Below are 27,152 nucleotides of genomic sequence, written 5' to 3' on the forward strand. Positions count from 1 at the left end.
AGGATCAGCTGGTGTTGTCAGCGTATGAGATGATGTTGAGGTTGTGGGATCGGGCGTTATTAGTGAGCTGGGCCATGTATACGTTGAAGAGGGTGGGACTGAGGGAGGAACCCTGGAGTATGCCGCATATGATTTTGGTGGCCTCTGAGCGGAATGGGGGAGGCGGACTTTCTGGGTTCTGCCGGTGAGAAAGGAGGTGACCCAGTCCAGAGCTCTGTTACTATGTAGATCTTGGCTGGGATCCGGCCAGTCCTATGTTCGGTAGGGCGCATCTCCAAAGCTCGTACTCTGAGTGTTACTGCATGCTGCTCAGAGTACTGCTCAGAACCACTGGACTATCATGTTTCTGGCGCCATCCTGTCTGGGCAGGAAAGAGTCCATGCCCATGACAACTGCATGCCCAGTGCGAACAATCACAGCAAGAAGTCAGAGAGTACAAATTTTACCTTGTACAAGCTGGGCCCAGAGACGGTTTCCACAGCAACCCCAGTCACCTCTTCCCTGGGCCTGGCTTGCAATGCCAAGTAAACACAAAGATTAGTCAGATTAACATTCACACTGCACATCCTGCAGTGAAAGCAAAGTACCTCGACCAATACATAGGAGGTATAAAGGCGTGATAATTAATGCGGCGATGCGGGGAAACTTTAAAAAACGAGTTAGACTAACCCGTGATGAGTGTCACTTGGCAGGGTTGCATTTACTGTTGTTGGTATGACAGGCAAGTGGTGGAATGTTTCTGCATCAAACATTTCAGTTCGTCTGATGTGTTTACAGAGTATTTCTGCATTTTTTAAATTCCAGTAGGTGCCTTTATGTCGAGCATACACGTTTGTTTGTAAAATAAATATTGAGCTAAAAATCGTTTTCCCTTAATTTTGTCAAAGTTCATAATGCATATATTCTATACACTTCAGTCATGTTTGTATAACATCAATTTCTACAAGAGTAATTGGCCAAGTCGACACACTAAATATAGGTCTGTCCACACTTTAATTTTAAATGTAATAATTTAATTTAAATGTATTGTTTCAGCTGATAGCCATACATAAATAAATAAAAATAAAGTAGAATAGTGTTTCATAAACATAAAAGCTTCGATTATTTGATATTTACTACTATTCGATTGAGTCATTACATCTTATCTTGTTCACTTGTTCTCAGAAGCAGACCATATACGCGACTGGTAAAATGTATGTCCTGTGAATCGCTCCTCTGGCGTAAATCCAGAGCCTCGTTACATATTCTTACATTGTGTTTCCGAAATATGGGGTGAATGAATTGTGTTCAATGTCGCATTGTTTTGAAACACAACAGCATGAAAGGAGTAAATGGCTTAGCTCCAGGGCTGGCCTTAGCGCTGGGGGCGACCTGTGTGACAATGTTTGTTAGTGTCCCCCAAAGACCACTTCTGCTACGGATTCCCTCACTAACACCCTTTAAAACTGCCCCTGATCCCTCCATAACAGCTCTTTCTCAGATGCATTTAATTAGTTTTATAGCGCCACTCATACCAGTGTAGGATGTCAGAGCACTGTACATTCCAGTCAATTACACAGAGAAAATTAATCATAGGTGTGTAAATCAGTGTATGAGAAATGTTAGATAAGACACAGGACTAAAAGGTGTAGGAGTCACATGTCATCCATACTGGTAGGCTGTAGAGTTTAAGAATGCTTGGTCTGGAGAAGCACAAATTCAGAATTTAAAATGTAACACTATGGTTGGAGGTTCTCTTTAATAAGAATAATTTATTTCTACCCAAATAACCAGGGGCGGCGAGCATCGACCCACTGGCAGTGCCGGATGCAGAAAAATAAAACAATATTTTATATTGTTTTATTTTTCTGCTTCTGGCATATCAGTACAGGGAGGGGTGGGGCTGGACCTTTTGGGGAGGGGCGGGGGGTGCACGAAGAGTGAAAGTGTGTTTGGCCAGCCATCTGAGGCTGGCCAAACACACTTGCACTCAGGTTTTTCCAACCCGGCTGTGTTTAACAGCCGAGCTGGAGAAACTGCACAGACTGCATGGTACAGGATCTTTGCAGCAGGCATACTAACCCTCTGTGCTACCTTAAAACTCCACTAGAGAAAACTTTGATCCCTCTTCAGACAGAACATTAATCACCAGAGTTATTTTGACATTTTTATTGTTGCCTGAAAATTATTGGAGGCAAGGAATGCCGCAACAGGTGCTTTTAAAACCATAATATACCTGAAAACACGCCGCCCCCACCAGAAGTCAGCACCTGGTGCGGTGGCACTGGTCTCACCGCCCTAGAGCCGGCTCGGCTTAGGTCTTCCTAAGTGGCAGTCACAGAGGTCCAAAGTGTTCTCAGAAGCAGACCATTTAAAAAAAAAAACTCAAGATAGGAAGAATCACTAATGCAAATTTTAGGTAAAGACTTTTCTTCAATTGATGGCTGTAGGTAATTTTCAAGGGACTCGATTTTTTTAGTTCAAATATGTCAGTGATATCTTCCCTTTGCTAACTGAGATGAGCCGGCTCTCAGGGGTGTCTTCACAATAGCTGTTTTCATTAGGTTATGGTGGATTTCGACATCAAGCAGAAGTTTTTCCAGAGGTCATGCAAGCCTATTCTTTCCAGAACTTTTTTTTTTGTGATCCGGCTAGTCGATCTTTGCTGAGATCCTGCGGTTCACAATTTCACTGAGAACGTTTAAGCACATTTAGAAAGCAGGATTGGCCCAAAATCTGGCCCAGTAAACAACTGGTTTGACGTGCACTGCAGCTTCGACGCTGGTTATGCAAACTTTTAGTCTTAATGCATCTATCGGAGTCCCAGGACCCATACACAGCACCTGCTCATAGTAAATGATGGCTCTCGTGACTGCTTAATACAGTGGCTTTGCTAGACGAGGGAAAGTTAAGGAGGGTTATTCATGCGGTCTTTGTAATCAGAATAATTTGCAATGTAAATTACATAACTGCCGATGCAGGTTGAACAATGGCAGATCTCGTGAGTTGTGTTCCCCTGACATTTAATCTCTGCTATCGTTCACTCACTGGATTTGCAGATGGGCAGGACTGGCATTTCAAGAAGGATTTAGTCCTGTTATGTTGTAACTTACTTAAGACTTGTTTTTTCCCCTTGACTTCCAATTGGCAGCAGTAGTCCCTGAGTGTGGTGTCTTTCCTGAAGGTCATTTGTGGTTTCTTGTTAATTGCTTTTTACAGGATGCAGTTGTTAGAAGTTACCAGTGTTTGTTGAAGGATTTCTGAAATTCCCTAATTATACTCTTCACCATCGGTATGAACCTCATCTCTGGTCTGTATACCCCCGTTAGGGTCCCCCGTTTAGGATTATTATTGGTGACTTAGAACGAGTTCTTAGGAACGTCATCTTTGCCTAACTTTCTTTTTTTAATTTATTTTTTATTAGTTTCAAGATCAAAAGGCGGTGCATACATCCACCGGCGGCAGTACATATGAGTAACCATTTCCACAGAAAGAGCAGTATCTGTACTTAACCTTGATCAGGCTGTGCAACCTGTTGTGAGCTGGCTCAATATATCCTCATACGTGTTCGCCATATGTGAGTTGAACTGAGCAGCCCTAAGGAATCTTGTTTTGGGGTCTCTTTTTTAGAACAGCTGTCTGTAATATGCAGGTCTGATACATAGTCTGTTTTACCTTTGATAATAACACATTATTAACGCGTCTTCCATTTTATAGTATTTATATTTTTACATTTCTAGCAGTATTGTTCTGTGTTTATTTTTTTTCTCCACTTATTGATATTTATCCACATTTACCTTTTTTATCCATGAAAAACCGAAGTGCCAACAGGTATCTCTTTAACTGATGAATCTACACTCCACACAAGGGGTTGTGGGGTTTTATTGTGAAAAAAGCCATATTCATTGGAACACTAGGCTCATTTGAACCATTAGTGTTGTACTTCTGGCTCCCATGCTTTTCTATAGCGACTTCAAATTTATTACAAACTCTTATACATTGTTATAGCTCTTTATGCTGCCAGCCTGCACAGCTGTTTGCCTGCGGCCATGATTGACAGCCTGGAGAAACATTCAAATGAAGGTCAGCTTTCTATATACTTGCATTATTTAAAAATAACTACAAGGAAACCTACTCTGTTCTGTCTGTATTAAGGTGTAAGAATCTTTAAAAAATTTAAACGGAGAGCCTTAATTATAAATAACCTAGTGGGAGCAAGAATGGCATAGCCTGATTCCACAGTTTCTTAGGACACATTTTATTGAGACGAATGAAAGAAACTACACCACTCCAATAGCGGAAATTAACAAGCATCTGCAAAGCCAATAGGTTTTGCCTATGACGCCCATTATATTTGCCAAAGCATTTTTTTTTTAACAAAAGGGCCATACGCACGGTGGCCATTTTGGAACGATTTTTTTTAAGCCAAACTAATTATAAGATGGCTGCCATACTGGTGCATACTAGGTCGCTGGGAGGGGATTTATTTTTTAAATAACACAGACTGGAAAGGAACGAGTGAGTGGAAAGAAAGAGAGAAAATAGTACCTCTGAAGCAATGTAACGCAAAATCTGACATCAGTAGTAGAAGGATGCTTGTCATCCAGTCAAACCACGGTGAGGCCGAAATGCTCCTTGTAGAGGACAATCACAAGAATAGAAAGAAAAGCCATTGAATCATGAGCAGGGACGAGAGCTAGATAAGAAAGACATTTAAAATCGGGGGCAGAAACAAAGCCTTCTATATATTGCACAAGGTAGGCCTGTTTGCCAAGATCTGTATGGAGGTGAGAAATAAAAAAAGGAAAACTTCTTTCAAGTTTCACAACCTCTAGACATCAGGCTCACTCCTGCACTTCAGGAAAGGAGCGGAAATGGGTTTCTTTGTTAAACACTTTAGCCCACCTCGATAAGGAACAACAGATTCCCTGGCCATGCACTCTGGGCCACCTAGAGGGTTTTATTGGTGGCACCAGGGACTAATTTTAGAATAAACACTTCACTACATTGGCACGCCAGATACTGCTTGAGCAGGAGTTACATCTTTGCAGTATAATAAAATCTAGGCGTACAAAAGTGCCTACTGACATCATAATAGACACTACCTATTCCCCAATTTGTTTACATTAACTTGACTAGCACGGCACCATCCTTACACCCGACCTTGGATTGCTCTCTGTCTCTGTTTAAGTATAGTGCCTTGGAAGTACCAATGCTGATCGCTAGAGTTTGCACATTCCCATCAAGCATGTTAATGCCCTGGAGGTGAGGCAGGTGTGGGGTGCAGAATGGTTCAGCCCCTTACTGATCAACAAACAATAGCAGTTGCTGTGGAAAGTATTCGTTGCTGATGTGTTTTTGTAGCCGTGGGTTGCTGCCGATCTGTCAAACGTTTCCAGTCCCTCATGTTTCACTTTATTTTGTTTTCCAGGGAGTTCAGGCCCTTTTCAGGACCTGCTGTGCCAAAATCTGAAAATGGAACCTGTAAAAAGTGCAGTGATGGGCAGTTAGGAAGATGCACCTCAAAATCACAGCTCTTTATCTTACCTATGCCTTCTGGCAACTGTATTTTTAACTTTTCTGATATAATTATAAATTAAAGACTGAAAGAATGAGGATGAAGAAGGGTGTGAGGTAAAAAGCCTGGCGGGTCACCTAACACCTGATTTGGGACAGCTGAACCGATGGAGTTGAATTACAGAATGTTTTCGCATCAAGACCCTGCAAACTTTGTAGATTTTTCTTTAGCGCACATGACATGAATTAACAGTTTGGCGTAGCTAGGTGGCCTGATGCAAGCAAGAACCAGCATTGGCAAAGCCAGTAGGTTTGGTGCTCGCACTTCAGTGGTCACTAAAGCACTGGAAAATGCCTTCTGTAGTGCAAAACAACTGAAACAAGCATTTGCAAAGCCAACAGGTCTCCTTTTCAGCAGACCTTATGGCTTTGCCAGTTATTTTTTGCCAATGTTCTGCAGCATTTGCAAAAAAGAAAATGTGTAATGAAATATGCACATGTGTCGCATGTGTTATCACGGATGCACCACATGTGTTTTGACACTACGCTGGCCCAGCATGATGATGTCACCATGTATCTGTGCATTCGGCATGACGCAAGTGCCATTTTCTTTTTACTTTTTTTTTTTTTTTAAAGACTTACTGTTGCAAATGGTGGATGCCAGTCGAAGCAGTAAATTAAAAAACAATCTATATGAAAGCATATACTTTAAAAGCAAATTACAGCTCCACGCCCCCTAAAAAAGCTTTAAAAAAAAAAAAAAAAAGCAGCACACAAGTGAGAAAGCAACAAAAGGCATGCACTCCCATGGAGTGTTAAATAAGAAAGAAAAACATTGTTTTCTGAAAGTGAACTGTGGAAGGATAAAAGCCATCCAATCAATAGGTAAATCTCCATAGGAGGGACAAACGCAAGAAGAGGAAGGGAAGCCATCAATACGAATAAAGCAAATGAGGTTCTCCAGAAACTAATGAATGGTAAGCAATGGGCTGGCCCAAAGGCCACTGTAAGTATTAGGTAATTTGAGCTGGCAGTTGAAGGTGGGCCCATCAGCACTGATGTTTTGGGGCTGGTACTTATTTTTCCACAACAGGCTTTAATCCAGAGCAAGGGAAAAAAACACAGATGGGGAAAGAAGCAGGACAGGAAAAACTGAAAAACAATAACAAAGAGAGAAAGCTGGGATTAAAAAGAACCTGCAAGAGTGTGATAAAGAGGCAGAAAGTGTCTTGTGGTGGATTAAAGAGGCATGAAATGGAATCAAGACTATGCAGTCTTCGCATTCGGCACCCTACATTCATTAGTTTCCACCACAGGCTTTTGTACAAATCTTTGGGCTGCTGCACTTATTCTTTTCCAAATTAAGCACTGAGTATTGCCCACAATAGGTCTTTTCAACCTGTAAGCAAGACCTAAAATGGATAGGTTAATGAATATAAAATGCATTGATAAGATAAAGAATTAAATGTGTGATGACAAAGTGTATTTCTCAGATATAAAACAGACCCTCTCATTTTCCAGTGGAGGCCGAAATCGACAACCAAACAGCCAATAGTAAGCAGGTGAGACTAAAATGTTCATGTTGTGTGATCTAATGTGTGATTTACAGTGTCTCAAACCAATGACAGAAGGTTTCTGAGCGAAGGAAACCAGTGTCCGATGGGAGCTGAACCAAAGCCCCCATCGAGTATTTATTGAATAAACTATCTTCACCCTGAATGGCATAAGCACCATTACCAATCAGACCTGGAAATGGAGCCTCCAAAGCCTGTTTGTTAATTTAAAAAAATCTGTAATTAGGGTGCAGGGAGCCCCTCAGACCCTTGGGCCCCAATGACACTGCACTTGCTGAACCAGTGATACATGTTCCACAGAAAGGGCATGTACCAGGGGGTTCACTGTACTTACATTCGCCATAAGATTCAGTACAATGTGTGAGGTTTATTGATCCCTCGCACATACCTAGCAGTGGGAGGGTCAGCTGGGAAGCATCCACTGCCATCGTACCGGTCAGGTGTGGGGATACAAGATGGCTGAATGTCACCTGGTTCTCGTGACATGGGGTCGTCTGTTAACCTTAGCTTTGCGGTCACATGCCACCGGAACAACCCGAAATGTACCAGAATGTTTCTCCGTTTTGCTTTGCACCTTCATCCCAAAGCACCCCATTGCTCGTTGTATGCGCTAACCAAAATAACAGGGCGGGAGGTTAGAAGCCAAAGTAGAAGGAGCCACACAAACAAGGAAGAACTTTGGTGTTCGTGGTCCCTCCAACTTAGAAACTAAGGGTGAGGAGCGAGGCTTCCGTGTTGTAAAAGAGAGTGAGTATAACGGGCAAAATAACTGCAGACCCAATGAGCGATACTGTTTTATCAACAGGTTATTGAAACATTACTCGCGCAAGTCCAAGTGCTTCCCAAATTCACTCTGTTCATCTAAACAAACATTAGAAGTGTAAGCAAGCCGCACCATAAAGCTAAAAGGTAAATAACATATGAGTAGCAGTTTAGATGGCACACTGTGAGCATCTGCTGTGTACAAAGCCGTATGGAGTGTGAGGTTTATAATACGGTAGGAGGGGAAAATGGTGCAAGGTGGGAACATATTGGCCGTGTTATGATCCGTTTGCGTATCTCCTGTTAAGGTTTTTTTGTGTGTGATAAGGTGTACTTGAAGCTAGCACTATGTGCTGAAATAAGCCGACTCTGGCTGCTACCATCTTAATGAACATGTGGACCTTCCTTGGTTTCAGGAGGCCTTTCTTCCATTTACACGCAGACACACTGGTTTTATTGGGAGCTCTCACCACCCATGTATACATTTGATGGGACTGTTGAGTTCCATAGTGCAAGAGCCCACGTGGTCCACCAGAACTCCTTGTCTCGCAGCTAGTTTACCACGCCGACCCGTTCTGCCCTCAACCACTTTCTCTGGAGAAGCAAGCAGTGAAATACCCATGTGCACCCTGGAATGAAGGGGCAAGCAGTGCTTTGAGTCCTGTGTTCACAGAGGCCCATGGCATCCACCCCTATAAGTAGCACCTATGTATAGCATGGGATAGTGGAGGGGAGGCACAGTGTGGTATTCAGCACCCAGCCCCACTATTAGCACCATTGAAGACATGAATGTATGCCCTGCTCCTCTTCACCAATAACAATTGGCACCCATGTAGTGAAAGTAAGGCAGTCTGTGTATGTCCATTACAGAGCTTTCCTATCATGGTCACGGTGGCCACCATGAAAACCTGGCCATGTGCTTGTGGTCTCCAAATAGTCCATCGTGCACAGACGAATTGACCCGTGTCCTTCTTTACTCACTTTTAAATATCCACTTACAGAATATTGGATGAATGGAGACTTGCGGACAATGCAAGGGTCGATATTGCCTGCAACCTACTCACATATAGAGTCTAATCCTCAACCAGGTCTAACAGGCCGACCCAACCTGCACCTACCCCTCGTTAACATAGCACCACAAGGCCCATGTAGTCTACAGTTTAGCAAGTGACAGATTTCTCTGAGAAAGGTGAGACCCTCTTTCACCACAGACCACCGCAGTCTTGCATGATGACCTGTGGTTCTTGAATGCTCTCTGTACTGGACGATACAGTTCTCCTGAATGTCTCAGATCTAGACCATTCATTGGGTCACTAGCCCTGCTGGGCGAAGTACTTTTGCTTAGGGAGTGCAGACAAAATGGCAGGTGGTCTTATCTGCGTTGTCACTGCCACTGGGGTCCTGCCCACTGACTAAAAGTTACCAACATTTCATTCAGATGTCCACCGCGGCACCTCAGTCCTGCCTGGGCTCCTCGGAGGCTCTACAGGGCCTCCCAACTCATTTTCCACCACCACACTGTTGCCGATGTCCAACCCAAGAGTCCTGCTGCAGGCAGAAAGCCTCAGGAGCACCTCGGAGGCTGTGGCAGCGTGGGAATCAGCTTTCTGTGTCAGCAGCATCTCAAAAAGGGAGCTCATCTCTGACAGAAAGTTGCCAGCCAGCTTGGGTTCGTCACTATTTTCGGCCTCAGCTTTGCCAAATGTGAGGAAGGTTTTTAGTTCATCTCTCTCTGCACTGGTCGCTAAGGCAGGCTCGTTCTCAGGGATGCTGGCAGAGGCTGGAGTGAAGAGGTTCTCCTTGTAGTCAGCAGTCAGTGGGAGAGAGAGTCTCGCCATCCATGCGGTGTCTGTCTCTCCGAGATGATCCACTTCATATCCTGGCAGAGAGGTCACAGGAGACAAAAACAAGAGATCAGCAGTGTTTGACTAATACATGGCCTGACACAGAAGCAAGGAAACAGTAGTGCTTGGTATGCAAGAACACTCAATATATCAGTAAAAACAGAGTAATAAGTAGACTGGATGGGCCTGGAGAGCTGTACAATTATATTTTAGAATATCGACTACAACAATATCGCCCTACAAAAATATAATAGCGAAAACATTGATTACCACAATATCATGCAGGTAGCTATAGACTTACAGTTCTTAACTCCATATATGTTCCTTAATGAAATAGAATTAAAACTTTTAATTCAGTACATATATTAATTCACGAAATCATCAAGGTACATATATGTGAAGTTAAGTATACTTTGGAATCCCTTTGCACCATTATCCCAAAATATCGTACAGAATCCTCCCTCTAAACCCTTGGATAGTCAAGAGATGGTTGTTGTGTGCCTGGTGTCAGAGGACATTTTTCAGATTTATTTCAGTTATTTCAGTTTATATGTAACACAAATATTCTGCCTTGGGTCACCATCTCTGTAATTCAGCACCGGTATAGGTCAAGATCAGGCAATTTGACATACAATAGGATGTTGGCTGCATAGAGAGAAATTAACATACTGTGTCCGCCTATACGGATACCTTTCTGCATGCTATTAATGGATGCTGCACAAAGATGGCCATCAGCTAATCCTGGTTTCCAACAGAAATAAGAATGTTGAGATTTGCAGCTTATACTTACAAGACGAAAAAGAAAACATGTCTAGCGCTGTAGAGTGAAAAATCAGGAATGGCTGAAAATCTCTCTTGCTATTTTCATGAAGCACACTTACATTGTGGAGGTTGCTTCAATGTGCTGGGAGGCTAGCGAACCAGGATGGCAAAGAGTTTGAAAGAGCAAGAAACTTGTAGGTCAGTATAATCAGGACTCCCAAAAAAGTATGTTTTAAGCCTGCAGTTGAAGCGAAGGAGTTTATCAAAGAACAGGAGTTGGGGCATTCCCTTGATGCACCAAGAGAAATAGCATGACCTCCCAATTTAACTTGTCTACCTTCTTGGGCCTTGTATCTTTTGAAAAGTTCTTGACTAAAAGTTGGCCTCCAAGCAAGAGAGAGCGTCTTGATTGGATATGTGGTATTACTGACCGGCATTGAAGGCTCTTCTTGGCCAGTGTCACATGTTTTACCATTTATGACTACAGAGAGAACACACAGTGGCATTTTGTTGTCTCCGAAGTGTTGCGTACAGGAGTCACTATTTACAAGGTTGAGGCGAGAGATTAACTCAGCTAGGGCCACTTGAAGTTTCTGGTGGAAGCTTGAAAACCTAAACACAATCTTTTCCATAAATCTGTGCCATAAACAGCCCTATGAGTATGGCAGAGTAGCATAGACTCTGCCTGCTTCTACACTGATTGCCAGTGAAGCTTGTCCAGACTTGTGGAGGCACAGTCCCTAGATGAGTTACCAAGAATCAGTTGCACAGCAGTGTTTTGAATGGTCTGCTGCTTGTAAAACAGATAATCAACCATTCCAACATATAGTGAATTGCCATAATCCAGACAACTAGCTATCCAAGCCTGTACAATGGTCTTCCTGCAGCTATGGGGCACCCATTTGAACATCATCCAGATCATCCTTAGTAGGCCAAAGTAGACCCCACTGCAGACCCCACTGCATTAACTTATTCGCTCATAGATAGAGTTTCATCAACAATGATGCCCAGGTTTCTAGCAGATTTGGCAGGTGTCAGGCGGTGTCCTGTGAACTGAGCCACCGGATGTTATTCCCAACTAAGAGTGTTTTTCCATAAGATGACCCCTGTTTTATCCCCATTTAACTTTAAACAGTGTTTTTGCATGTATCCAGCAAGACACCTCCAAAAGGTGGCCTGCTAGACTCTCCTTATAGATTTCCACATAATTCCCAACTGAAATCATAAGTTGTGTGTCATCAGCATATGATATGATATCTAGTCCCCATCTCCTGTCATCTATGCCAGGTAGTGGGGGAGTCTCATAATTTCAGATTTAGCATTTTTACCTTTAGATGATTCACATGCATATGTCTGCCAATTTCTATGAAAAATGAACCCAATTATTTTTTATCAACCCACTTTGTGACATGAAACCTTGCCCACATGCCAGAGAGTCCCACAGTCATTCGGTTGGCCATGTGCCTATTGACATGACGGCCTGCCTGGGTTTCACAGATATTAAGCTGCAGGGCAGCCCTTAACAAGTCAACAACTTGCCCACCACAGGATAAGAGCAAAATTTGATACTCACTGGCCTCTGTATCCAGGATGCTCTCCAGGCCATCTTCAAGCAGCAGGTGAGAAGCAGCTAGGTCTCCACCAATCTCTGACTCCAAGTCTCCAGCCTCACTTTCTCCATGCCCGCTGTCTTTTGTGCTCATCCAGTCTGCCTCCTGTGTTGCACTCCTGTTAGAAAAAGCAAACCAAATCCTGTGACTCTGGATGAGGCTTCCACAGGCAGACCTTGTTACCCTGATATGTAGCGAGCATCTGATCAATCCTACCTCCACTTGTACCAGAACATGTTTCCTCTCAGCAGCCGCATAGATGCCCAATCACCCTATGTCATGGATGACACCTTCAGATAGTCTTTGCTTTTTTTCCACCGTACTTAGTGTGCTGGAGCTCAGAAGCCCATACAGACATGTAAGAAATATGGCTAAAAGGACGGGCCGGTTGTCACACTAGACCTAACAGGTGTATTTGTAGAGCTCATGTTGGACCTGCCAGGCTAACAACCTGTGACCACCGGGTCAAACACAGATCCCTGCAGTGGGTTCACTATTCCACCTTCCAGACCCAGGAGCTGTGCTAGCCAACGTAATGGACCTCATTAATAGGCACACATATGAGGCTTTTCCGTTGGTTGACCCTGTAGTCTTTGGAAAGCATTTGTTTGTGATTGCTGGATCTGGTAGAGCTGGATCTGAGGCCCGAAGTAGCCAAAGGTATCTTTTTTGTTTAGCACAGTCTAGGGTTATCAGATCACTCCATGTCAACAGACCATTTATTTATCAGGCTTGAACTTTTTACAGATAACTTGCATCTGGTTTGTCTATAGTTACCTGAGGCAACTGGAATAACGCACCTGATAAGAACAATCTGTAAAAGGAAAACTGAGGACATAAATTGTGGTGTACCATTGACATAAATCAATTTAGTAACCCTACTGAAGACACAAAGTGGTCACAGTCCAGCGCTCACCTAAACACTTCAGTAAATTGATAAATGAAACACACCACCTGTGCTGGTTCGTCGTGTCCTACTGACTCCAGTATGGTTCTTACCACCCCCAGTTTTGTTGCTTACCTTGGACTCCTCGTTGTGTACTTGTTCCCCCGATGGTTGGGCTTGGGGTGCACCTGGCCCTGGTGCAGCAGGGATAGCAGCTGGGAGATTTGCTGTACAACAAAGAAAGTGAAGCACAGTATTAGGAGACTGTTCAAATGAATGTTACATTTTAAAAGACAATGGTTTGGAAATGCAGGCGCTACATTTACCACAAAACAGAGGCATGGCTGAGTGAAGGGCAGCCTCTCTGCAGACACTTAAGTGAAATAGTACATTGAAATTTGAATGTGTGTGACCCTAGCTCTGTGTGTACTCAGTCTTAGGGCTTCCGTGACCTTATGGCTTTGCAGTAGAATGGCCCACTTGCATATGTAGTGAAATGTAACCAATCATATTGTTGAAATGGATTCAACCTTCCACTTCCTATCAAGGCCCCAGTTGCAAGATAATTGTAATGCCAATACTGCAGCCAGAAGTTGATTGCTTGCTATGTGTTTTTTGCTTGAGGGAGTGTTTGCTACTTGGATGCCTGAGAGCATGTATACTCTCAAACATTTCCCCAGGTGCTACAACTATGGTCTGTGGTGTGCCTGAGGGCTGCATTAATGGCAGCAGGGTGGGAGATAGGTTTTGTGGGGGGTTACGGTGGACATAGGGGAAGCAAGTCACATACATGGTGTGGTCAGTGAGTCATGGGGTTATTGTGAAAGTTTCTTTCCATACTGCCCTCTAAATTAAGCCCCTAGTCTCTAGAAGAGTAACAGACTTGACAATATTGTGATATTCTATATACTGAATTGCTATCTCTTCACTGCACATAGGGGGTAGCCATTCTACTTGCTATTGCTACCTTGGGAGATGCAAGTGTAAAAAAAAGGAAGTGACTTGATTATTGAATTGAATTGAAATTAAATGTAACTGCATAATGTGAATCCTAAAAACTCAGGATTAATCATGATATCCCCAATTGTTTGTTCCTAGGCAATTGCCTAATATCACTTTGCCTCCTTTTTCTTCAGTATGAGGTATAAGATTACCTTGGACTACATTAGTTCAGGATATATGCTGTACAAACCTCTTGTGTTTGATTTAATAAACTATATAGTTGTCCATCTATAATAAAAACCCTTACCACCCAGAGGGTTCCACGTGGCAACTGACTTGCATCTTAGTTCACTACTAGGATTGTTGTCAGGGTGTGAGGAGACATGAATATTTTTACACTCATTTTTTAAACGATCAGTTTTAAATAAAATATTTCTGAATGCACTTATATATTCTGATGTACTAAGATGTAACACTTCTGTATGTAAATGAAATATACTTTTTGAATTTTGAAGAGACTTTACTATATTTTTACATGTTTGTTGCAAGACGTATTGAAAAATGAATGTGTTCCTAAAGTTACGTTTTGCAAGACACCCTATATGCTTCTTTTGTTTTACTTCAGTTAGCCTATAAATAAACACTTTCCCGTTTACTTAACTTATTTTTGAATGTTAGTGCTTTCTGAAGTAAACAACAGCCCAGTGCAGTCATTCAGCTGGGGTCCACATGTAGAGTCCAGTAGGGCGGCATGCGGCCCCTGTGCTGTACCTTAAGTACCGCAGCTTTAGACTGTGTAAAAGACACAGTGTGATTCACTATTTGTCCTTTTCTTTTACTTTGCTATCATGAAACCATGTTTTTTAATTTTTACCATTTTGTTTAAAGTAAAGACGTGCTGATAAGCTTTTGTAAAGATGTTACAAAAATACTTACCTTTTCTCAGAAGTATCTCCAATGCAATATTTCCCTTTGTTTGCCTGTTAAGTTCACCACTATCAATGCACACCTTATCTTCTGCCTCCTTTTAATAACACAGTTCTTTTTCTGTGCATATTAACTCTGCTTTCGGGAAAGAGACCCACGTTCTGCTTTCCATGTTGTTGTAGCCTAAGATGTTGCTTCGTTATGGGATATTTTATAGTGCAGGCAGGGATAAAAAAAATAAAACTGATAAACTATTATCAAACATTTCTCAAGAAGCCACCCCTACTGTCTTTTCCAATACATGTTGAATTCAATCAATCAAATCAATCATTGATTTCTAAAGCGCGGCTAATCACCAGTAGGATCTCAAGGCACTGTTGCGGGTGTGCTGCTCAGTCAAACAGCCAGGTCTTGAGGTATTTCCTGAACTGCTTCAGTGATGCGGTCTGCCTGACTTTGAGAGGTAGCGTGTATCATGTGCGGGCTGTGAGGTAGGAGAAAGATCTTCCTCCCCCTGTGCTTTTTCAGATCTTGGGAACGGCTGCGACGGTGAGCTGGGAAGAACGGAGTTGTCTGTTGGGTACGTGGAAGGCGAGGCAGTGGTTGAGTCATGCCAGTCCTATGTTGTGTAGTGCCCTGTAGGTGTGGATCAGGAGTTTGTATGTGATGCGCTTGTTGACTGGAAGCCAGTGTAGGTCTCTGAGGTGGGAGGAGATGTGGCTGTGTTAGGGGATGTCAAGGATGAGTCTTGCTGCTGAATTCTGGATTCTTTGTAGTCTTGATTGTAGTTTCTTGATGATACCGGCATACAGTGCATTGCGGCAGTACAGTTTGCTAGTGGCAAGTGCGTGGGTGACTGTCTTCCTCGGGTCAGAGGAGATCCACCTGAAGATCTTTCAAAGGAGTCTGAGGGTGTGGAAGCATGATGACGAGACGGCATTGACTTGGCGGGTCATGTATAGAGAGGAGTCCAGGATGATGCCCAGATTGTGTGCGTGGTCTGTGGGAGTGGAGGTGTTTCTCAGTGTGGCGGGCCACTAGGAGTCGTTCCAGGCAGAAGGGGTGGAGCTGATTACGAGGATCTCCATCTTGTCCTAGTTGAGTTTGAAGCAGCTGGCTTTCATCCAGGCGGGGACTGCTCTCATCCCAGTGTGGAAATTTCTCTAGGCCTATTAAGGGTTGTCAGTAAGGGAGAGGATCGTCTGTGTAGGAGACTATGTTTAGCCCGTGTTGTTTGATGATCTTGGCTAGCAGAGCCATGTGGATGTTGAAAAGCGTTGGGCTGAGTGATGATCCATGGGGCACCCCGCAGCATGTATCTTTTGGCTCTGACGTGAACAGCAGTAGTCTGACACTCTGTGTTCTTCCGGTGAGAAGGGACCTGATCCATTCCAGTGCTTCATATCGGATGCTGGCGTCGCGGAGTCTGGTGCAGAAGGTGGAGTGGGAGATAGTGTTGAATGTGGCGGAGAGGTCGTGTAGGATGAGTGAGGCCGTGCCTCCGTCGTCTAGTATGGCGCGTATGTCGTCGGTGGCTGCAAAGGGTGCTGTTTGAGTGCTGTGGTTGCTCCTGAATCTGTATTAGGATGGGTCTAGGATTTGGTGTATCTCGATGAATTCAGTGGGTTGCTGGTTGACAACCTTTTCTGTTACTTTGACTAGGAAAGGGAGCAGAGACATGGGTCTGTAGTTTTTCAGCTCCTTTGGGTCAGCGGAGGGTTTCTTGAGTAGCGGGTTGATCTCGGCGGGCTTACAGTCTCATAGGCGGGGGGTCTCGAAGGATTGGTTGATAGTTCGGCAGAGCTCAGGTGCTTTGGTGGCGCTGGCCAGGTTGAAGATGTGATGAGGGCACAGATCCAAGGGTGCTCCCGAGTAGATGGAGTCTTTGGGTGCCCTCTTTTGTGATGGGGTCCAGAAATTCAGGATCTGGTGTGGTGCTCAGTCCGTGGTGGTATTTGTGGGTGGTGCAGGCGGGTTTTGGTTCTTGAAGCCTTCGGAATGTCCTGGATTTTTCAGTGGAAAAAGGTGCCAAGGTTGTCGTAGAGGTCTTGGGATGGAGGGATGGATGAGGTGTCCGTCTCGGGGTTCATGAACTCTTTGACGAGGGCGAAGAGCTCTTTGCTGTTGTGAGCGCTGGTGCTGAGGCATTCTTAAAAGATGGCATTTTTGGCAGCTCTGATGTTCTGTTGGTGCGTGATGATTTCGTTCCTGTAGGCTATGCGGTCTTTGGTTGATTTGCTGTTCCACCATTTCCGTTCCAGTCGTCTGCTAGAGCGTTTGGACTCTTGTGGGTCTGTCATAAACATAAACCATTTAGGTGTTTTGCTATGTCGGTTTCCTGCTGGTTTCCAGTGGGAGGGGCTACGTTGTTGGCGCAGTCCGATAACCAGTGGTGTAGATTGCGTGCAGCTTCATTAGCGTCCGCTGCGTCATGTGGGGAGAGTAGATGACAGCGTTGGTGAGTTGCACTTCTGTAACTTTGCCCTTGCGTTTGCTGGGGGTGCGGGGGCCAGAGTGGCGTGCAGTATTCTTCGTGAAGGTAAAGTGGATCCACTTGTGGTCAGTCCAATGGTGTGCAGAGGTGTGAGAGATGGTGATCTTGTTGCCTGCTGAGAAGACAGGGTCGAGGATGTGTCCAGCTCTGTGGTTGGGGACATTGACAAGTTATTTGAGGCCGAGTGTTGCAAGGTTATCCAAGAGGTTTGTGGTATGGGGATCATCGTGGATATCAAGGTGTAAGTTGAGGTCACCAAATAGGATGTGGTCGGAGATGGTTTGCGCTTGGGGGCGACGAGGTCGGCGATGTCTTCGCAGAATTGAGGTTAGGGTGTGGGTGGCCTATAGATGAGTGTGCCATGGAGGGAGGAGTTGGGGTTGGTCTGAATCTGGAAATGTAGGTGTTCATGGGTTGGCTGAGACTGTGACTCATTGGTGGTTGTCAGGCAGAGGGTGTTCTTGTAGATTATGCTCTGTCCTTGTGGATGATTTTGTAGTTGTCTGGAATGGCCGTGGCGATGTCTGGGGCCGAGGTAGAGGTGATCCACATCTCTGTGAGGAAGGGGACATTTGGGGCAGTCGAGTCAAGGAGGTCAAAGATTTCTACTGCATGCTTGACGAGGGAGCTTGTGTTGAGGAGTATGCAACTGAGGTGGTTTTCCGTGCTTGGTACGGGATGCTGTGGTGGTCCTTGGAGGGTGCGGGAGTATACGCGACACGAAAAAGGTCCATGAGTGTTCCTCAGGTCAGCTGGTGGCAGGCTGAGGATCTTCCCGCGTAGAGGGCGCAAAGTGTGTTGGAGTTGAACTGGCAGATGGAGCAAGGATCAGGGTCCATGGCACTAGGCCTGTTCCAGGTGCGGACGGGCACAGATGGGCTTTCCTTTGGCGCACAAGTGGCATGCCCACTGCCCCCAGCCACCATTAAGAAGGGGAGGAAAGCGGGGTCCGGTCAGCTGGGAGGCAGGAGGGCGGGAAAAGCACTTCGCAGGGAGGGAGGGAGGGAGGGAGAGGGGCAGGGGCAGCAGCGGTGCAGAAAAACAAGGGGAGAATGAAGGGAGAGAGAAAGAGACAAGAAAAAAAGAAAAGCAAAATGGAATAAAAAGACAGAAAAATAAACAAAAGTAAAAAACAAGTAAAAAACTGAAGTAAAAGCAGAAGTAAGAGCAGGAGTAAAGAGGGACAGAAGATACTTACACGCAGATGGCCAATAGGCCACCAGGGATGAGGCGCAGGCAGGAGCCTGCGGATGGAGATGGGCCTCGAACTGAGAGTCAGGCAGGCTCTCAGTTCGCTCGTGGCAGAGGCAGCAGCAGCAGCAAACAGGTGGAGCTGCACAGCGGAGGGCAACAGACGGTGACCAGGAGGTCAGAGGACCCCACGCCCTTGCAATCCTTTTTCTGAAGAACTTGCTTATGTTACCTCTGAGTCCACTTCTGCCCCTCCCCTCAAAAACCCTCCAATACTTTTGCTGACCTGTGCTGGATGCCTCAACTGTATTTATACCCCTGGTTTGTTATAATGCTTCTCTCATATCTCCTCTCTCTCTTTTTTTCTCTCTTTACTGTGTTTATACCCGTGCAATATTCAAATGCCCCTATTGCACCCCCGCCATGCAATAGATCACATGCAGGTGCGGCATAACTCACCAGATTCATAGTGAGAGCAGTGCCAGAGTCAAATACACGCTCTGGCATCAAAGAAATTGTTATGCAAATAAGCTAAGCCTTTTTTAATTGCAAGTGTTTGAATCTCCTGCATGAAATTATATCACTGCATTGAGTATCATTATTGAAATATATTTCTTAACATAAATTCACAAATATTCAAGAAAGAGTGCCCTTCGCCAGAATGTTTTGACGGTATTGCCATGGGTGAGCCTAAATGCATTTCCATGTGTGATATGCACTAGATAAATGACTGATGTATCATATACAGGACGACGTTATGATCTTTTAAACTAAATACGAGTGAGGATTTGACTTTTCTACCATTCTCTCTCAAAATAGGCACAAGACACCATATTTCCCTAAACAGAGATACAAGTATAGAATGCCTTACCTTTTGCGAGATAGTGATATCAAGCTGGTAACAAGGTTGTGTGGGATGAGCTATGGCAGCAAAGACCTTTATTTGTCCTGCATGTTGGAGAGCTAGTAGGGCCGACTCAGCTTTTCAAACTTATAAGTACTATTCAAAGAGTAATATTGAGTTGGGTAATAATAACCGTATGTAAGAGAAAATGCGCTCTGCGGTGGGAGTGATTTCATTAATTTCAATGCATCGAGTTTTATAAACCACAGTGAAAACGGGTCCGAAGAATGGAGTAGTTCGCCCAGTCAGGAGAGCTAGAAACTCTTCGAGACACCAAGGTTAACAAGTATTGAGTAAAGCCAATAGCTCTGGTCTTGGCAAGTTGGTCAGATTATTATTATTTTTTTTTGCAAGCAAAGTCGAAGAAAAAGAAGAAATAAATAAGAAAATATGCCTGCGCGAGAATCTGGCAGCCAAATGCTTGCAGTAAAAAGTAAACATCAAATTTAATTTTAAATTAACCTTGGAGGTGCTTTCTTTAAGCAGGGGTGCTTAAAACAGATATATAACCTCTTTTTAGTTTGAATGGCCATCACAGGAAATATGATTGTTACTGGCAGAAAGAAAATGTACTACTGGCATTGAATTAATGTAATCTGAAGATGTAATTTAAACACATAATGATGACCAAAAAAAGTTAACAAATGGAAAGAAAAAGGTATTGAAAAGTAAAGTATTGGCTACCCAGCCCTGGTTTGAAGTAAACAATTTTTTAAGCAAAAATGTATCTTATCAAGCAAAATGCCGTCACCATAGTACAAGACAGCCTGTGGCTGAAGTGGGCTCACCTATTGCTACATGCTGTGTGTATGTTGTGGAGGGTGGAGGTGAAATGTAAATGACCATTGATCAGACCACTGGATGAAGTGAACTACGCCAAAGCTCCTTTGTGTGGGTAGATGTGTATGCATATTTTATTTATGATTTTTTTTTTAGGTCTGGTGTTAGCCGAGGGCTTTCGAATTAATTAAAATGATATGTGCACTATATTTACTTAAAGGGGCTTTCAACCAGATGTCTTCATCCATTGGTCTGTTACTGTGTGATTCATATGTTTCACATTTGTCTTCCACCCACCACAGCATACTGGTCGGAAGAAAATATGCTACTGGCTAACTTCACTGGGAGTGACCGCATTCTATCCTTACACGCACATTAGTTCCCTTAAGTGGCTGGGATGGCTGTGGCAATGTGTACTTGTTTAGACCCAAAAAATATGTTTGCTTTAGATAATGTATATTTTTGTTTAGACTGATGAGTGCCCAGAAGCTTTCTCAACAATAATGTGTTGCAAAATCCAGGATAAAGCAAAATAAGCAGTGATAAAGTCAAACTGGTGGGGGGGGGGGTCAACGTCAAACCTATTGACATTGCCAGTGCTTATTTAATTACATGAGGCTGACGAGGTAGTTAAAGCTGTCAGCAAGGGCCAGCCTAAAAATGTCTTTAAGTAAAAACAAAAAAAGTCTTATTAATATGCAGTTACATTACTCACTCATTCCCTAGACAGCCTGGTTGCTTTGCATGGTGGCCCAGGAGTGAACAAATATTGAAGGTTATCCCAATGGATGCTGCTGCAGTGAGGATGCCCACCTCGTACCAAAAGACTTGTGAATGCCTCATCCTCGGAGACTGCGCGTTCCATGATCCTGTGATGAAAACACTGCGAAGGTGACCTACCTCGGCAGCGAACAGCGTGTTTACTTTCTGTTTCAGGAAACCCATTTGGACAGACTTAGCCCATATTTATACTTTTTTAGCGCCGCTTTTTGTCGCAAAAGCGGCGCAAACATACAAAATACAATTGTCTGTGGTATGTTTGCGCCGCTTTTGCGTCAAAAAATGACGCAAATGCGGCGCTAAAAAAGTATAAATGTGGGCCTTAGTTCAGGACCGAGCTCTAAATGTGAATAAAGTCCACCCTCGTATTTCACTATTCCTGGCAGTAAGCACCAGTGGACGGTGAGAACCACGCACCGGGGACTGTGTGCCTAACGAGGACTTGTGTGAGAAGCAGGTACTGATGAGCAGCGGATAATGTGAGCAGCGGATACTGATGGGTAGTGAGTGCAACTTCCGGGGATAGGCTGTGCGAGAAGCAGCCACTCTGGGCAGTATGAGAAACGTGCACTGCTAGCTAGCGTTACAAGGAGGCTCTGGTGGGCACTGAGGTAGATGTTTTCAATTGGTGGCAGATTGGGGAGCCGAAACTTGCTGAGACGTTTCCAGTGGGAGACCCAAACACTAGTGGGCAGGGAGAGGATCACAGTGGAAGGTGGTTTGAGAAGCTGCAACTGTTGAGCGGTGTGAGAAACGTGCACTGCTAGGCACTTTGTGAAGCAGGCACTGGCGGGCAGTCTTAGAATCGTACAGTGAGAGGCAGTGTGGGAAGCAGACACTCGGGCACAGAGAGAAGCTTGTTGTGAGAGGGAAGGTTAGGAGACAGTCGTCAACAGTGAGAGAACCTTGCAGTGGTAGACTGCGAGAAACAAACACATGGAAAGGGGGAAACTTGCAGTGTGAGAAGCAGATCCAGTTGGTCAGTGACAGGTTTGCAGTGATAAGCACCACGGGAAGCTTCCAATTGTGTGCAGTGTGAGAACAGTGATGTGACGTTTGCAGTGATAGGCACTGAGCTAAGTGTGTTGTTCACAGCAGTAGGCTGTGCCAGGAGCAGGCACTCAGGAAGTGTGACAAGTAGCGCACGGCCACTGGAATTATGCGATTGTACAGCCACCGCAATTTTCGCATAATCACAGATTTGCCGTATTGGCCAATTAATTCATCATCTGCTGGTTAATCTGCATATTTTAACAACAATTGTTTCTAGCTCAAACGGTTCAAAAGTTACTAAAAGTGTAGCGACACGTGTTGCCCCGCAGTGAAAGGCCCTTTGCAAAACTGGACTGGTAACCTTTTTGTCGTTTAGTGCTACGTTCGAGTATTAAACTGGTACTAACAATGTGCAACCAATGCCCAGACAACATCAAGTTTAAAAATGTTGAAATAGTGAAATCATATCATTACAAAGTGTGCCGCATTATGCTGCATAATTTACATTTCCCGCCGCATAATTTACAAAATCCTGCCGCATAATTTGTCCTGCTCATGCCGCATAATTCCAGTGGCCCTGCAAGTAAGCACAGATGGGCAGCGAATTACATGCTTGCAGTGTGTATTGTGGTGGAGCAGAGGTACAGCGTGAAGCTAGCCGTGGGAGAAGCACACACTGGCGGCAGTGGTAGAACCTTATAGCAGTGACCAGTATGAGGAGGAGGCACTGTTGGGCAGTGTGAGAAACCTGCAGTGCTAGGCAATGCATAAAGTAGGCACAGGAGGGCAGTGAGTTAATAGCTCGCAGTGTGGAAAGCAGACACTTGTGGACAGTGAGAAGCTTGCAGTGAGAGAAGCAAACACTTTTATACAGTGAGTAGGGTTCGCAATGATGGGCAACATGTGAAGCCGCCACCGTGGCTAGTCCGCGTGAGAAGCAGAACGTCGTGTGTAATGTGAGAAACTCGCATCGCTGCACATTTAGAGAACTGGCGGTCAGTGGGCTAGATGCTTGCAATGGGAGGCAGTTGGGGCAGACACGTGTGAGCAGCAGGTACTGTTGAGCAGTAAAACGTTTGCAATGATAGGCGCTATGAGAAGTTGCAGTGGGCGGCTGCGTAAAAAAGCACACACTGCTGAACGGTAAGAAACTTGCTGTGGTAAGCAGAGTTAGAAGCAGGGCCTGTCACTATAAAGCTGTGAATTTATGCACTGAGCTTGGTCACAGCTCTTAGCTGCCTGTAGCCTCTGGCGATATCATGCACTATTCGTCCATTCATTCCATGTCTTCCTAGAGCCTACCTGCACATGGGGTGAGTCCATCGTTAGCTCCACGCGGTCCCGCTCGGCCAGGGCTGCCATGGACAGCCTGACTAGACTCCTCAGGATCTGTTGGCGGGGGTCCTTTTCTGCCTTACACCTGGCGTCTGCATTCTTCTGCCTCCTCAGAGTGGCACCGGAGCCCGGGCCTAAGGTGTCCACATCTGTGATGACTAGTTGCGGGCTGCCATCGCCTTCCAGTCTGAGTTGGGGGCTGCCCGGATTGGTCAGAATTTTAGGCGAGGTTTTTGCCGACTCTTGCGCCAGGTTCTCCCTGGAGGCACTGCGTTGTCTCTGGTACTGAAGGGTTCGGTAGGCCGAGGTAGACCAGCTGAAGGGGTCTGCGTTCTCCTGGTTCCCTTCCAAAGCTTCTTGGTTGACTTGGTTCCGAAGAGTCCGGTATAATGTGGGTGTAAGGTGGAATGGGGCCTGCAGAGGGGAGTCCCCGGGTCCTTCCACATCAGCTTCCCGCGCCAGAGCCTCCGCACCGGAAGTGGACTCCCCACCACTGGTCTGTTCTTCCTGCTTGCTTCTGAGCGCCGGCACTAAAAGGATGTCTGTTTTCTGGATTTGCCGCTGGGGCCTTCTAGGTTGCTGCCGGTAAGATGACTCTGCCTCCCGACAGTTGTAGGCTCGGTTCTCCTTCCTGTCTGTCCTGCATATGGACATGAGCAGCACTAGAATCAGAAGAAAGACTGCCAGCAGCACGGCGAGGCAGATGACAGTCACTACAGAAGGACTCAGCTTCCCAGACTCGGCGGAGTTTCTCAGGTGGTCCAGGTGGTTGCTGAAGATGAATGTTAGAAGTGCTTTGGTGTAAAGCGGTGGCTCCCCTTGGTCGCTAACCATAATTTCTAGCTCCCAAGAACTGCCAATGAGGCTGCTGGCATTGCTGTTGTTGAGATACACTAACCCTAAATGCTTATCTATGGCAAACAAACTGTCCTTGTTTCCCTTCAGGATGTAGTAGACCAAGGCACTATTCAAGCCTGAATCAGCGTCCTTGGCAATGATATTCAGAACGGGATAGTTGTTCGACCTAGCAATGGCGGATGTGGTCATTGGATAACCAAGCACAGTGGCGACAGTTGTGAGGTAGCCCACTCTGCCAGGGCTGGGCTTCTCCAGAGAGGTCAACAAGAGGCCAGAATCTGGATTAACCATAAGGGTGACACTGGCCTTGCCACTCTGCAGTGCTGGTTGCACAATCACCGGGTGGTTATCATTTTCGTCCCAAAGGTTGACTGTCACTGGCACAGTTGAGGATAGACTCGGTTGGCCACCATCTTCAGCACAAATCATTAATTCTAGCCTGGCTCCTCTTTCAAAGTCTAGGGGTTCAAGAGCAAAGATTTCCCCGGTATTGGGATCTACGGAGATCCATCTTGAAACATGACTGCCCCAAATAAGTGAGTCTGCAGTACTGTAGGTGATTCTCCCATTATGTCCAACATCAGCATCATGGGCGGTCACTGTGAGGAGATGGCTAAGGCGTGGGTTATTTTCAGCGATTGAGACCTCATATTCTTTCTTGTCGAACAACGGGGGGTTGTCATTGGCATCACTAATATGGATGGTCAAGTCTTTCATATTCTTGAAAGGTGGTTCGCCTTTGTCTTGGGCATGAACAGTCAGATTGTATTCTGCCCAACGCTCCCTATCTAAAGTGGTGTTAGTCAACAGAATGTAGCTGTTTCCATTTGTCCTTTTCAACCGGAAATGTCCGCGGTCCTGCTGCAGTTTGCAGTCCACCTGGCCATTCTTCCCTGCATCTGGATCGCTCGCTGTTATCAAGGCCACAAAGCTGTCCTGTGGGAGGGCCTCAGACACCAGCGGGACATGAGAATTCTGCAAAGCCCATGTGACGTGGATCTGTGGGCCATTGTCGTTCACGTCCAGAACCTTGATTAGGACTTTGCAGTGGGCAGGGATGGGGTTTGGGCCCAAGTCCCGAGCTTGCACGTCCACCTCATAAACGCGCCTCCCTTCATAGTCAAGAGGCCCATCAAGCATGAGACTGCCAGTCTTTGGGTCCAATCCGAAGGTGTTGAGCACCTCTGGAGGGACGTGCTTGCTGAAAGAATATTCCACTTCACCGTTGGGACCTTGGTCAGGATCAGTGGCGGTGAGGTTGATAAGAAATGTCCCAGGGGTGGTGTCTTCAGCGATTTCCACAGACAGAGAGCTTTCTGCAAACACCGGGCTGTTGTCGTTGGAGTCCAGCACATTTATTCTGATCAAGCTTGTACCTGATTTTGATGGAAGGCCATTGTCCAAAGCTGTTAAGACCAGCTCAAATGAAGATTGAAACTCACGGTCCAGTTCTTTGACTACCACGAGCTCAGCATGCTTGGTGCTGTCGGAACCCGAGATGACATCCAAGGCGAAGTGCTCACTGGGAGACAAAGAGTAGTCTTGCAAGGCATTGCTTCCACTGTCAGGGTCCCAGGCTCGATCCAAAGGGATCCTAGTGCGCAAGGAAGCACTTTCGGAGATCTCCAACTCCAGCTCAGCCTTTGGAAACTGTGGTTGGTGGTCATTGATATCTAAGACTTCTAAGTCCACGTGGATCAGTGCCAAGGCCTTTGTTGCCAGGACGTCGAAGGAAACCAAGCAGGAGTGCTGCATCTGGCAGAGTTGTTCCCTGTCCAAGCGGCCTGCAGTGGAGATTGATCCGTCTGTAGCACCCACCTGGACCAGGAGTACCCCAGGGACCCGCATAAGTTTAAACTCTTCATCCGGCCGTTCTTCCCAGCCTAGGTCTCGAGGTAGGACACCAATCACTGTGCCTACAGGCACCTCTTCAAAAGCGGTGTACTTGGCTGTGAAGGAGGTACCCTCCTCGCATGCGACCAGCAGACACCAGCAGGGCAGGAGCACCCAGGCAAATGCCTTCAGGTCCAAGGTTCTCAGCCTCGAAATCATTGTCACGCTTGATGGGTCAGTACGATTTAAGTAAAAGCCCACACCATAGGGCTGGAAAAAGCAGGTTCTGGAGTTTTAAAGAATTCCTTTTTCTGATTTTCTCGCACTCAAATTTGTCTGAAGGTCGTGACTTCAAGCATCAGTCTGCCTGGATCTCCGAGCAGTCATTTGTATCCCTCAAACGGGTTTGACTTGGAAGAGGCTGGGAGTGGTGAATGCGGGATGGCTTTGTCCTCGACGCCACAATGCCTATTCAGCGATCCTTGGACGATATGGGCCCTGCTTCCCGTGCCTCTGGCAGCCGGAGCAGAGCTGCAGACTCTGGAGATGACACACAATTGTGGGTTTGTGGAGGGAGGGAAAAAAGTTCAGTGTTAGGAAGTGGCACATGACGCATCGACCAATAGGGCTATATCAGGAGGCTGCTCTCCCAGGGAAACCCCACCTACGGGCTGGAAAGGAAGGAAGCGTTGGGACCTTTCAGTGAAGGGGGGTCGTGAGAGGGGACTAAACTCACAGAAGGTGTGCGCGGATACCCAGGCGACAAAGAGAGAGGGGGTGGTTTGTATGCGAGCGTGTTTAAGTCATTGAACGTGTATGGGAATGGAAATCCCACAAGAGACAGGTGTGCCTCTGTGTGTAACCCACGGAAGGTGTGTGTGGTTAATTTGTAGAAGATGCTTGCGATTCTGTGTGTGTGCCTGTGTAAATTGCAAATGTTTGTATGTGCAAATAGTTGTTATATTTGTGCATGTGGATACCTCATGTGACGTGTAAGAATGTGTGGCTTGTCACGCATGAAAGGTATGTGTGCGTGTCTGTCCCCTATCGTTTGTGAATGTATTTTTTATCCGTGACCCCGTGCATGGGAGGTTAATCCATATAGTCGGAGAGTATGTTGTTAGCAAGATCACCATGAGAGATTTCTAAATGTAAACCTCAGTCCTTCGAAACCGCCTCTC

General features: G+C 45.5%; 2 protein-coding genes across 2 annotated transcripts in view; one reads left to right on the plus strand and one right to left on the minus strand.

The window, feature by feature from the left end:
- Nucleotides 1-27,152, plus strand: part of LOC138245683 (transmembrane O-methyltransferase homolog) — a 162,445-nt gene that overhangs the window by 86,482 nt on the left and 48,811 nt on the right. The gene's annotated exons all lie outside the window — the stretch shown is intronic.
- Nucleotides 1,005-26,511, minus strand: PCDH12 (protocadherin 12). The gene is made up of 4 exons (XM_069199494.1): nucleotides 23,248-26,511; nucleotides 13,070-13,161; nucleotides 12,012-12,166; nucleotides 1,005-9,711 (listed from the first exon to the last, which is right to left on the minus strand). Exons 1-4 carry the CDS (start codon nucleotides 26,188-26,190, stop codon nucleotides 9,263-9,265), a joined length of 3,639 nt encoding a protein of 1,212 aa, XP_069055595.1. The 5' UTR covers nucleotides 26,191-26,511; the 3' UTR covers nucleotides 1,005-9,262.

Source organism: Pleurodeles waltl, chromosome 7 (assembly GCF_031143425.1).
Source record: "Pleurodeles waltl isolate 20211129_DDA chromosome 7, aPleWal1.hap1.20221129, whole genome shotgun sequence".
Lineage (NCBI taxonomy): Eukaryota > Metazoa > Chordata > Amphibia > Caudata > Salamandridae > Pleurodeles > Pleurodeles waltl.